Genomic DNA, 14999 nt, shown 5'->3' with positions numbered 1-14999 from the left:
AATTTAATATTCATGTCTTTTTGAAATATCATTTTTAAAAAACTGACATTTATCAATATTTGTAGCTTCAAAGTTTTTTTAAAGCATATATTTACTTTATTTTCTCAAAATATTTATAAGGAAAAATAAGAATTCAAAATATAGCTTTTCCATCTAAATATTCATTAAAAAAACTGATCTGAATTAGAGAAGAATACTATTTTTATTTTCAATAATACTATTTATAAATAAATATTATAAAAAATACATTTTTAGAAAATATTTATTGTATAAAATAGATTTTTAAGAGATAATATATCTAAATATTCATTAAAAAAACTAATGTAAATTAGAGAATATAATTTATTTTTTTTATCGAATATACTACTTATAAATAAATATTTAAAAAATACATTTTTAGAAAGTAATGGTAGTATACAATAAATATTTAAGAGATAATATTTATAATAAGTATTTCTTTTTTCAATTATAACATAAGTGACGTATTGATTGTTAATGTTAAATTTTTATAATAAAATAAAACGAACTACTTATATAAATATTATACATTTTGAATTTAAAAATATTCTAGAAGAAGTAAATTATTAGAATTATAAACTAAGTAATTAATAATATAGCTGTATTATTTATTGCATATGTAATTAAAGATAATATTTTTTTGGTAGGATATCTATACATGTATTAGTCTTATGATGTTAACTAAAAATTATTATTCTTATTAAGTGTAATTAAAGCTAATAATAATATTTAATTTATGGAAAGCTAAGTAATTGGCTTAATTTTATATCATGTATTGATATCAACTAGATTCGATATTTTGAAAAAAAATTATTCTTTTAAAAGATGTAAAAGTTGATGAAATAAAAAATAAAAAGCTATATCATTTTCTTATGAAAAAAATTTTAAAGAATCTTTTATTCGATTAATGGATCGATTATTTTACTTCATAAAATAATCTAATCAGCAGTATTTGTAAATTATATAAATTATTAATTTGAGTAGATTATTTTAATCAAAATAATGTTTATCTGTAACAAATTTATTTACTTGGGTGTTTTGTTTAATTTATTAAATGTATTTTAAGAAATCATATTTTGGCATGTTAGAATTAATAAAAATTTGATTTTTTATGATTTAAGATAGTTTATTTAAAAAATACTTTATCAATATTCATTTATTTAACTATCTTCTAGTGTCAATTTAGCTTATGCTATAAATAAACTAATTAAGAGTTCTTAATCATGACAAACATTATTTTTACCTTTCAAATTTTTAATTATCAGTAACAAGAAATTCAAAATATCTTATATCAAATCTAAAAAAGTATTCATAATTGGCAACTAAATTTTTATTATATTTTGATATAATTCACTGTAAATATTATATTTTCCATGTTTAAATACATATTTAATACTTTTGAGAATTTAAATAATTTTTCACAATTGACTTCCAATTTAAATAGTAGTAAGAAACAAAGAAAAGTAGTATTTGCAATAAATAAATTATAAACATAATTAATATTTTTTATATAGGTCTTGAAATTCATTTTATGAATTGTATATATCATATTTAATCTCTGTTACTATTCTTTATTCTAAATACTTTGTAATTAAACATTTTAGAAGCAAGAATATTATCTATTTTATCTATTAAAAAAATTATTTAATCTTAAATTTAAATACAATTATTTTACCTTTTTAAATATATTGAGGAAGGAGCTCGATTGTAGTTGAATTAGATGACTTAAATTTATACGATTTTATTATTTTAAAAATAAAAAAGAAAACTTAAATTGCCCATTAAATAATAGCAAATAATAAGATAACGATTATTGTAATCATTATAATAAGAAGGTAAGGAGTACCATTATTTTAATATATATTTTTACTGTAAAATTGATGAAGAATAAAGCATGAAGAGATTAGAAATTCTATAATTATGGCTTCTAGATTCGCTAATAAGCTATGAAATGGTTTTAAGTATATGATTATAATTATTATGAATAGAGAAATACCACTGAGTATTTAATATTCATATCCATTTTAACTGAACAATGCAAACACTAAACCATTTATCATTCTTTTTACTTCTAAGATAGCATTTAAAATAAAGTATTGCTCTCTGGTTTAAAATGAGATATATGGATATTTAAATATCAAAGATAAATTCAATGTATTATTTTACGGTGAAGTAATTTAAAAATTCGCTTTATAATCCAAATAGATTTTTCTAAAAACCAATATTTATAAAATTAGCTAAAATAGTGATGCTATTATGAGCAAAACAAGTGTTGATTTATAAATATCTTTAATTTCTTTTATTAATAGCTAAAGAATTAATGCTATATTCATGGTGGATGTTAATCTATTGCAGCTAAACAGCATTTCCTTATCAAAGTACATTAGTTTTTCATATTTCAAAAAATATTAGATAAAAAAAGCTGAAAGAACTGCAACCTAAAATATTAATAAAATTACTATTTAGTTGCATTTTTAAGTAATTTATGAATTGCTTTCATTAACTAATGAAATAGGTATAAAAGTCACCAAACTTAAATATTAAAATTATTTCATTATTTAGGCATAGTTTAGTGACGTATTTAATGTATTATCATAACTTATAAAAATTAATTATTGTATAAAATAAAAATTCAAATTTGCTTTCCTAAATTAGCTGGAAAACATCAAGGCAGATTAGGTGACTAAAAATGTTACAAAAATAGTTTATAATATCCAAACATAGTTTTATTAAAAGTCAAAAGCTGCCTAACATTCAGCATCTCCATTATCAAATATACCACTTTTACAATTACAAGTTTGCTATTAGATATCATAAACTCTTGTTTATGAGCTACAAGTTAGGCAATTAGATTAACCACTTCCGTTACACAAACCACAACTATAATGGCAAATATTTTAGTTTGGATTAATTGGCAAATTTCCATTAGTATTAGAATTTACTTCATTTTAATAGAGAAGACATGATGATTTATTTTAACATATTATACACTAAGGTTAGCAATCATTATTACATTAATTTTTGGAGTCTGTATATTTCGATTTTCCACAATAGCTACAAAGCAATTTATTATAATTGTAATATCCATCTTGACATTATTCACAAGTATTTTAAAATTTAGATGAAATTTTGCAGAAATGAATATTATTTTAAAAGCATGATTATAATTCAGTTGAATAATACTATTAAGGGTTAGAGCAGTAGCATTTACCTGTTGCTTAGTCTAATAATAGTTACGCTTAACACATTTCACATTAGTTTAAACTCTTACTACATTGAATACATCCACTAATTTAGCAAGCTTCACATTATTAAGAAACAGTACTATAACCATATCCTTGTTAACAAAAACAAGAAGAACCAACTAATTAATATCCCTACTAGCAAGCCAAGCATTGATCTAATTATTATCCAAAACATTAACTACAAGCAGGATGACAGTTTTAGCAAAATTTTTAAAAACCAAAATTTACACTACAATAGGTATTTTGAGGTTATTACTAAAGACACTTTCCAAAATAAAAGTAATTTTATGGATTTGCACACTATGTACAATTTAAATTTAAATCACATCCATTACATAAGTCTGGACATTTTTGGCATATCTTTTATAAATTGCAGTATGTGTTTGGTTGCTATTAATTAGAACAAACTCCATTTAAAAAATATAAATTTTAATCAATACAACTTATGCAAGTTTTTAATGTATTATCACAAAAATTGCATTAGTATGATCTTTAACAATCTTAGCATATTTTATTTTGATCGCAATAAGTGCCTTATGGTTTAATTGAATAACACTTTTAATTGTAAAGAAACAAGCCTTAAGGACAACTTAAGCATTATGTAAAAGAATTTTAACAAGTTAAGCAGCTTGTATCACAGTTGTTACAGGAAAAAGTAGAGGGATCTACAAATTAATTTGATTAGCAAGAAGTACATACATTTAAACTTGAGCAAGTTTTACAAATTGGATTGCAAGGAGAACACACTTAAGTAGTTTAAAAGTTAGCTGGATATTAACCATCTTAACACTTTGAAACACATTATTTTAAATAGTTTGAATTTATTTTATTAAAGCTAGTTTAACAATCTATCATTTAATGTTAAAAGAATAAAGCTGTTGAAGAATATAAAATACTCGAATGCCATGTAATTACTTAAAATGAGAATTAATTACTTTAAAAATTAAAATTTTAATATTCTAATCTTAAAGCTCCATATTAAGACAAGTCAAATTGTTAGAGTCCTAAAAATGATGCGATAGTATTTCCTGTAAAAGATGAATCAAAATTAATTTAAAAATTATAATTTGATGTGATTTATTATGTTGTTTACACTTATTAAATGTTATGAATCATTGAGTAATCTCCTGCTTACCCAATATAATATTCTATGCAATTTATATAAATTATTTTAAGATTTACTGATAAATCTGGAGCTTATATTTAAATTTAGTAAAAGTTGTTCGATGAATCAAGTTATGTTGTAGTAGATAAGTTTCGATGTGAATAAGTAGCATCGCTGCTTGGAGAAATTTGGTAAATTGAATCAAATCCTGTTATTGCACATTAAACTCCCCTTATATAGCCTAATTTCTATGAAATTTTAAATTAATATTACTTATTGTTTTATGTTTAAATATCAGTCAGCTAATTAAATGTAAGAATATAATTTTATATTTAAACATCTTGATCTACTGTAGCAAAGTATGATATTTTGATTCCAAATACGCATGTTACTCCATATTTATTTAATTGAATAGAGACTTGATTTTAATTAACACTTTTTACTGTAAAATTGAAGGCATTTCTTAAAGTGGTGTTATCTAAATCAAAGAGGAGAATTCCAATAAATATTTATGGAACAATATTGAATTATTAAGAAAAGTTATTGGATAAATTAACAGTTTAGTCAACTTAATCACAGTAATTAGTAGAATAGTAACTAGCGAATTCCATTACACCAGACTAGGAAGAACTAGATTATATGTATTTTTAAGTGAATGTCTATTATAATAGCAAATTTAAAATTATGGAGAAGATTAAAATTTTCTTCATTTTAGCAATTCTAAATAAATTTTTTCTTGAATTGTTTTTTAATATTTATTATTTTGTAAATCAGAAACCAAATTTTTCAAGAAAATTAATTCAATTTCCAAATAATTGATTTTCAAAAGTAGTATTACATTAATTGTAACAAATTTAGTTATTTTTAAAAGTATTTATGATTCTATTTCAACTAAATGATTATTTTTATTTAAATATAATCGTAGATATATTTCCTCAAATTAAAATAATTTTTTATTAGAAAAAAATAAAAACTCATTTTCAAATAACAAAATGAAGTCTCTTAACCTAATTTTAAATTTTTAGAGAGGTATTTGTAATAAAAAATAATTTAACATTTCTAATCTTTGTGTCTCATAAAAATATAAAAATAATCTTATTAAATCCTTAGGTTATAACTTACATAATCTTGAATAAAATAAATTTGAAGTTGGACCACAGAATTGTTTAATTTATAGTAAACTTTTAATGTGATTTATTTGCCTAATATTTCCCCCTCCTTTAATTAATCGATTTATAGTATAAGTTAGTCGGAAAAAAAATTATAAAGTCTAGATTTGATAATTAAATGAAAGAGTAAATTATTAGAGCAGAGTATTCTTTTATATATATCTAATTATTTAATTTATATTGTTGTTAAATATACAGAAATTAATTGTTAATACTAAAGATAATAAACATAATATAATCAAATAAAATATGTATTTTATAATTTAAATAAGCTAAGGATATATTTATTTTAGAAAATCAAGAAATTAAAAATAATTAATACAAATAATGAATAACGATAAAATTTTCTATTTACTAGTAAATTTATTTCTATGAAAAAATAATTAGGATAATATTTTTATTTTTATATATAACTTATATTTGAATTATTGAATAATATTATTTTAAAATTACTTTTTTTATTTTAGATTACTTCGAATATATTTTAAACTAACAAACAATTTATCATTGAAGCTTTAAGAAGTATTATTAAGATTTATTTTAATTTTTATCTTTACGAAATTAATAAAAAGGTGAAAATTATTAAAATAAACGAATTTTACATTTATAAATTTAACTATTAAATTCTTAAACACTAAATTTATAATTTTAAAATGATAAAAATATGAATTCATATTTTAGAAATTAAAAAATCAGCCATTTATATAATATATTAAGTAATTAAATTTTAAAACAAAAGTGCTTATTTGATATATTTAATTTTTAATTTAAAAAAGACAAACTATTGTAACTAAAAATAAATTACCTTTACTAATCAGCTAGGGGATCTTTTGATTGATTAAATTTGGCATTTTATTCATATTATTTGGAAATGATTTATATTTTTTATATATTACAAGGATTATATTTAAAAAGCATTAAATCGATATTATGATTTGAAAGAAAAATAATATTAAAAGGACATATTAAATCAAATAAAAACTTATCGTTTAGCTGAAGTAGGCCACATTTACATTAATTATTATATTATTCCTCTAAATACTTTGAATTAAAAAGTATAAAAAAACTGTATATAAAGGATAATGGGAATGCGAACTCAGTAGAATATAAACCCATTTTGTCCAATTTATACGTATTACATTATCTATTTTACCTTTAAAAAAATTTAATGTTATTGTAGTTGTATTTACCTTTTTAGATATATTAAGGAGTAAGTTCTACTTAACTTGTGGTGAAAGTATCTTTAATTAATTAGAATTTAACAGCTTTATAGACTATTAAAAAAATTAAATTAAAAATTAGACTAATCATGAAGAGATTACCAGCTCAATAACAACAATTTCTAAGTTAACTAGATTGCTTTAGAATTGTTTTAAATATACTATTTGCTTAATAAATAATAAAGATATCTCAATCAACATAATATATGATATAGATAGAATTATTATTATTTTTTTTATTTCAAATATGGTTTCAATTATGAAGGTATTTTGTGTTCGACTAAATGAAGTATATGGAGATTCAAACAGAATCGATAAGGCTTGTGTATTGGTTTATTGCTTTTTGGAGTAAAATAGTTCTAATACTCAATAAAAATGTTTCTTAAAATTAACACTAAAAAAGTAAGATCTATAGCATATACGACAGAGTAAATTAGCAAAATTAATACTTTTAAATTTGTATACAAAAAGTTGAAATATAATTGACATATTGATAGTTAAAGTTAACTAGTTACAATAAAATCAAACTAGTTATTTAAATTTTGAATTAAAAAAAATTTTAGAAGAAGTAAATTATTAGAGTAATAGACTAAGTAATCAATGATATAGCTGTATTATTTATTGCATATGTAATTAAAGAAAATATTATTTTGATAGAATGTCTATACTGGTACTATTCTTATGATGTTAACTAAAATTATTATGCTTATTTATGGTAATTAAAGCTAAAAATTATATTTAATTTATGGAAAGCTTAGTTATTGCCTAATTTTTATATTATTTATTGATATCGACTAGATTCGATTTATTGAAAAACAAATTATTCTTTTAAAAAATGTAAAAGTTGATGAAATAAAAACTAAAAAACTATATAAATATATTATGAAAAAAATCTTAGAGAACCTTTTATCCTATGTAAGGATCAATTATTTTATGAAAATTTTATTTCATAAAATAATCTAATAAGGAGTATTTGTAAATTATATAAATTATTAATGGAAGTAGATTATTTTAATCAAAAAAAAATTTTATTTGTAACAATATTATTTACTTGTGTTATTTTTTTTAATTTACTAAATTTATTTTAAGAAATCAGATTATGACATGTTAGAATTAGTAAAAATTTGATGTTTTATTATTTGAGTTAGTTTGTTTAAAAAATACTTTATTCATATTCATTTATTTAAATAGATTCTAGAGTCGATTCAGCTTATGTAATAAATAAACAATTAAGAGTTCTTAATCAAGACAAACATTATTTTACCATGAAAATTTTTAACTATCAGTAACAAGAAATTGAAAATATCTTAAATCAAATCTAAAAAAGTATTCATAATTGGCAACTAAATTTTTATAATATTTTGATATAGTTAACTGTAACTATTATATTTTTCACGTTTAAATACATATTCATTACTTTTGAGAATTTAAATAATTTTTCACAATTAACTGCCAATTTAAATAGTAGTAAGAAACAAATAAAAGTAGTATTTGCAATAAATAAATTATAAACACAATTAATATATTTTATATAGGTCTTGAAATTCATTTATAAATTGTATGTATCATATTTAATCTCTGTTATTATTTTTTATTCTAAATACTTTGTAATTAAACATTTTAGAAACAAGAATATTATCTATTTTGTCTAAAAAAAAAAAATTTTTTAGTCTTAAATTAAAAAATACAATTATTTTACCTTTTTAAATATATTGAGGAAGGAGCTCGATTGTATTTGAGCTAGATGGCTTAGATTTATGATATTTTATTTTTTAATAAATATAAAAGATAACTTAAATTGTGCTTTAAATAATAGCAAATAATTAGATAACGATTATTGTAATCATTATAATAAGAAGGTAAGGAGTACCATTATTTTAATATATATTTTTACTGTAAAATTAATGAAGAATAAAGCAAGAAGAGATTAGAAATTCTATAATTATGGCTTCTAGATTGGCTAATAAGCTATGAAATGGTTTTAAGTATATGATTATAATTATTATGAATAGAGAAATACCACTGAGTATTTAATATTCATATCCATTTTAACTGAAAAATGCAAACACTAAACCATTTATCATTCTTTTTACTTCTAAGATAGCATTTAAAACAAGATATTACTCTCTAGTTTAAAATGAAATATAAGGATATTAAAATATCAAAGATAATTTCTATGTATTTTTTTATTGTGATGTAAATAAAAAATCACCTTTATAATCTTAATAGATCTTTCGAAGCACAATTATTAATAGAATTAGCTAAATTAATAATGCTATTATGAGCAAAAAAAGTGTTGATTTATAAATATCTTTAATTTCTTTTATTAATAGCTAAAGAATTAATGCTATATTCATGGTGGATGTTAATCTATTACAGCTAAACAGTATTTCTTTGTCAAAGTACTTTAGTTTTTGGTTTTTCAAAAAATTTTAGATAAAAAAGGCTGAAAGAACTGCAACCTAAAATATTAATAAAATTACTATTTAGTTGCATTTTTAAGTAATTTATGAATTGCTTTCATTAACTAATGAAATAGGTATAAAAGTAACCAAACTTAAATATTAAAATTATTTCATCGTTTAGGTATAGTTTAGTGAAGTATTTAATGTATTATCATAACTTATAAAAATTAATTATTGTATTAAATAAAAATTCAAATTTGCTTTCCTAAATTAACTGGAAAACACTAAGGAAGATTAGGTGATTAAAAATGTTACAAAGATAGTTTATAATATCCAAAGATAGTTTTATTAAAAGTCAAAAGCTGCCTAACATTCAGCATCCCCTTTATCAAATCTACCACTTTTACAATTACATGTTTGCTATTAGATATCATAAACTCTTGTTTATGAGCTGCAAGTTAGGCAATTAGATTACTCACTTCCATTGCACAAACCACAACTATAATGGCAAATATTTTAGTTTGGATTAATTGGCAAATTTCCATTAGTATTAGAATTTACTTCATCTTAAAAGAGAAGGCATGTTGATTTATTTGAGCATATTATACACTAAGGTTAGCAATCATTATTACATTAATTTTGGGAGTCTGTATATTTCGATTTTCCGCAATAGCTACAAAGAAATTTATTATAATTGTAATATCCATCTTGACATTATTCACAAGTATTTTAAAATTTGGATGAGACTTTACAGAAATGAATATTATTTTAAAAGCATTATTATAATTCAGTTGAATAATACTATTAAGGGTTAGAGCAGTAGCATTTACCTGTTGTTTAGTCTAATTAAAATTACACTTAACACATATCGCATTAATTTAAACTCTTACTACATTGAATACATCCACTAATTTAGCAAGCTTCACATTATTAAGAAATAGTACTATAACCATATCCTTGTTAACAAAGACAAGAAGAACCAACTAATTAATATCCCTACTAGCAAGCCGAACACTGATCTAATTATTTTCCAAAACATTAACTACAAGCAGGATGACAGTTTTAGCAAAATTTTTAAAAACCAAAATTTACACTACAATAGGTATTTTGTGGTTATTACTAAAGACACTTTCCAAAATAAAAGTAATTTTATAGATTTGCGCACTATGTACAATTTAAATTTAAATCGCATCCATTACATGAGTCTGGACATTTTTGGCATATCTTTTATAAATTGCAGTATGTGTTTGGTGGCTATTAATTAGAACAAACTCCATTTAAAAAATATAAATTTTAATCAATACAACTAATGCAAATTTATAATGTATTATCACAAAAATTGCATTAGTATGATTTTTAACAATCTTAACATATTTTATTTTGATCGCAATAAGTGCCTTATGGTTGAATTGAATAACACTTTTAATTGTAAAGAAACAAACCTTAAGGACAACTTAAGCATTATGTAGAAGAATTTTAACAAGTTAAGCAGCTTGTATCGCAGTTGCTACAGGACTAAGTAGAAGTATCTACAAATTAATTTGATTAGCAAGAAGTACATACGTTTAAACTTGAGCAAGTTTTACAAATTGGATTGCAAGGAGAACACACTTAAGTAGTTTAAAAGTTAGCTGCATATTAACCATCTTAACACCTTAAAACACATTATTTTAAATCGTTTGAATTTATTTTATTATAACTAGATTAGCAGTCTATCATTTAATGTTAAAAGAATAGAGCTGTTGAAGAATATAAAGTACTATAATACCATGTAATTACTTAAAAAGATAATTAATTACTTTAAAAATTAAAGTTTTTATATTCTAATCTTAAAGCTTTATATTAGGACAAGTCAAATTATTAGAGTCCTAGAAATGATGCTATAGTATTTCCTGTAAAAGATGAATCAAGATTAATTTAAAAATTTTAATTTGTTGTGATTTATTATGTTGTCTATTCTTATTAAACGTTATGAATCATTGAATAATCTCCTGCTTACCCGACATAATATTCTATGCAATTTATATAAATTATTTTAAGATTTACTGATAAATCTGGAGCTTGTATTTAAATTTAGTAAAAGTTGTTTGATGAATCAACTTATGTTGTAGTAGATAAGTTTCGATGTGAATAAGAAGTATCGCTACTTGGTGAAATTTAGTAAATTGAGTCAAATCCTGTTATTGCACATTAAACTCCTCTTTAATAGGCTAATTTCTATGGAATTGTAAATTAATATTACTTATTGTTTTATGTTTAAATATCAGTGAGCTAATTAAATGTAAGAATATAATTTTATATTTAAACATCTTGATCTACTGTTGCAAAGTATTATATTTTGATTCCAAATATGCATGTTAGTCCATATTTATTTAATTGAATAGAGACTTGATTTTAATCAACATTTTTTACTGTAAAATTGAAGGTATTTCTTAAAGTGGTTGTATCTAAATCAAAGAAAATAATTCCAATAAATATTTATGGAACGCTATTGAATTATTAAGAAAAGCTATTGGATAAAATAGCAGTTTAGTCAACTTAACCACAATAAATAGCAGACAAGAAACGAGCGAATTCCATTACACCAGACTAGGAAGAACTAGATTATATGTATTTTTAAGTGAATGTCTATTATAATAGCAAATTTAAAATTATGGAGAAGATTAAAATTTTCTTCATTTTAGCAATTCTAAATATATTTCTTCTTGAACTGTTTTTTTATTTTTTATTATTTTGTAAATCAGAAATCAAATTTTTCAAGAAAATTAATCCAATTTCAAAATAATTGATCTATCAAAAGTGCGATTACATCATAGAATTAATTGTAACAAATTTAGTTATTTTTAAAAAAATTTATTTTTCTATTTCAACTCAAATGATTATTTTTATTTAAATATAATCATAGATGTATTTCCTCAAATTAATAAGTTTTTCATTAGAAAAAAATAAAAACTCATTTTAAAATAGTAAAATGAAGTCTCTTAACCTAATTTAAAATTTTTAGAGAGGTATTTGTAATAAAAAATTAACATTTTTAATCTTTTTGTCTCATAAAAGTATAAAAATAATCTTATTAAATCCTTAGGTTATAACTTACATAATCTTGAATAAAAGAAATTTGAAGTTAGACCATAGAATTGTTTAATTTATATTAAGCTTCTAATGCGATTTACTTACCTAATATTTTTCCCCCTTTAATTAAACAATTTACAGTATGAGTTAATGGAAAAAAAATTATATAATCTAGATTTGATAATTAAATGAAACAGTAAATTATTAGATCTGAGTATTCTTTTATATATTTCTAATTATTTTATTTAATTTATATTATTGTTACATATACAGAAATAAATTTTTAATACTAAAGATAATAAATATAATATAATCAAATAAAATAGGTATTTTATAATTTATATAAGCTAAGGATATATTTATTATAGAATATCAAGAAATTAAAAATAATTAATACAATAATGATAACGATAAAATTTTCTATTGGCAAATAAATTTATTTCTATGAAAAAATAATTAGGATAATATTTTTATTTTTATCTATTATAAAATTTTTAACCTAAATCTGAATTACTGTATAATATTATTTTTTATAGAAATTAATTATTTTAAAATTTCTTTTTTTATTTTAGATTACTTTTGAATATATTTTAAATTAACAATTTATTATTGAAGCTTTAAGAGATATTATTAAGATTTATTTTAATTTTTATCTTTTCAAAATTAATAAAAAGTAAAAATTATTAAAATAAACGAATTTTGCATTTATTAATTTAACTATTAAATTTTTAAACACGAAATTTATAATTTGAAAATGATAAAAATATAAATTCATATTTTAGAAATTAAAAAATCAGCCATTGATATAATAAATTAAGTAATTAAATTTTAAAACACAAATGCTTATTTTATATATTTTTTCATTTCGTAAATATAAATTAAAATATAAATGAAATTTAACATAATTTAAATGCAAATATATCAATTATAACTCATTCTTTTAATTTAAAAAGCATATTATCTTCTTACCAAATATGGATTTCTTGAGTTTTAATTGTTACTTAAAATTGAGTTTATCATATCTATTTTTTTTAATTTAATATATTTTAGTAAAAAAATGAGTAACTAAAAATAAATTACCTTTACTAATCTGCTAGGGGATCTTTTGATTGAATAAATTTGGCATTTTATTTTTATTATTTGGTAATGATTTATATTTTTTATATTTTACAAGGATTATATTTAAAAAGCATTATATCGATATTATGATTTGAAAGAAAAATATTATTAAAAGGAAAGATTAAATCAAATACAAGCTCGTCGTTTAGCTGAAGTAGGCCACATTTACATTAATTATTATATTATTCCTCTAAATACTTTGAATTAAAAAGCATAAATTTTTTTTATTCTCAAATTAAAAAAAATCCAACATTTTTGAATCTGCACAATTATAAAAAATTGTGGTAAATACAAACACGTAAATTCTCTCTCAATAAATATGAAAATAAATCTAATTACAAAATTAAATGAAAATTTAACAAAATTAGTTTATTCTAATAAGTTCGCATTCCCATTATCCTTTATATCTCTCACTCAGTTCCTTCGTTCAATATAAAGATTACAAAATATAAAATTTCCATGTTAAAATGAATGGAAAAAAGGTATACCGTGGTTTCTCATATATTAAGGACGCCATATATTAAGGACTTTTTTCAATAAATTGTGAAAAAGGACTAAATTTGATCAAAAGTTTTTATCTGAATATGTCCTTAATATATTAGAAACTAAGGTATTTACTTTATTTTCTCAAAATATTTATATAGAAAAATAAGAATTAAAAATATAGCTATTACATCGAAATATTTATTAAAAAACTGATGTGAATTTGTGAAGAAAACACTATTTATATTATAAATAATACTATTTATCAATAAATATTATAAAAAATACATTTTTAAAAATATTTATAGTATAAAATAGATGTTTGAGAGATAATATATATAATGGGTATTTCTTTTTTCAGTTATATGTTCAATTATTTTTGAGATATAATTATTAAAAATACTGGCATTTAAAGTTTTGTTTAATCATATATTTATTTTATTTATTTTCTCAAAATTATTAAAGTAGAAAAATAAGAATTAAAAATATAGCTATTACATCGAAATATTCATTAAAAAAACTAATGTGAATTTGAGAAGATAATTAATTTTTTTTATCAATTATACTCCTTATAAATAAATATTATAAAAAATACATTTAAGAAAGTATTGGTAGTATAAAATAAATGTTTGATAGATAATATATATAATAGGTACTTCTTTTTTCAATCAAATTTTCAAATCTTTTTAATACTTCATTTTTAAAAATGCTGGCATTTATTGGTATTTAAAGATTTAAAATTTATTTAACATAGAGCTGTTTTACTTTCTCAAAAATATTAAAATAGAAAATAAAAATGTCTCTGCTTCTAAAAATTGAAAAAATTTATGGAAGAGATTTCTCATATAAAGTACTTTAAACTACTGATTTAATAAATAAATGTGATTGTTTAATCTTTTCTTCGTAGTAAAATCTATAAAAAAATATTTTAGATTGAAATATATTATCTATTTTACCATTAAAAAAATTTAATGCTATTGTAGTTGTATTTACCTTTTTAGATATTTTAAGAAGTAAGTTCTATTTAACTTGTGGTGAAAGTATCTTTAATTAATTAGAATTTAACAGCTTTATAGACTATTAAAAAAAATAAAATTAAAAATTAGACTAATCATGAAGAGATTACCAGCTCAATAACAGCAGTTTCTAAGTTAACTAGATTG

The 14999-nt window shown here is 20.4% G+C and overlaps 2 protein-coding genes across 2 annotated transcripts; both read right to left on the bottom strand. All coding sequences in view use genetic code 6, as the record gives it.

Moving 5' to 3' along the window:
* Nucleotides 1–2683: 2683 nt before the first annotated feature.
* On the bottom strand, nt 2684–4979 carry TTHERM_000415815 (H-type lectin domain protein; the record flags this gene model as incomplete). The annotated part of the gene is made up of 3 exons (XM_012795413.1): nt 2684–4111; nt 4179–4616; nt 4707–4979. The coding sequence occupies 3 exons, from the start codon at nt 4977–4979 to the stop codon at nt 2684–2686; spliced, it is 2139 nt and encodes a 712-aa protein (XP_012650867.1).
* A 4434-nt stretch (nt 4980–9413) lies between these two features.
* Nucleotides 9414–11742, bottom strand: TTHERM_00417830 (H-type lectin domain protein; the record flags this gene model as incomplete). Its single annotated transcript, XM_001007246.3, has 2 exons — nt 9414–10874; nt 10942–11742. The coding sequence occupies 2 exons, from the start codon at nt 11740–11742 to the stop codon at nt 9414–9416; spliced, it is 2262 nt and encodes a 753-aa protein (XP_001007246.3).
* Between the last annotated feature and the right edge of the window lie 3257 nt (nt 11743–14999).

This window comes from Tetrahymena thermophila, assembly GCF_000189635.1.
Source record: "Tetrahymena thermophila SB210 genomic scaffold scf_8254814, whole genome shotgun sequence".
NCBI lineage: Eukaryota > Ciliophora > Oligohymenophorea > Hymenostomatida > Tetrahymenidae > Tetrahymena > Tetrahymena thermophila.
This window is presented reverse-complemented; position numbering and strand designations above follow the sequence as displayed.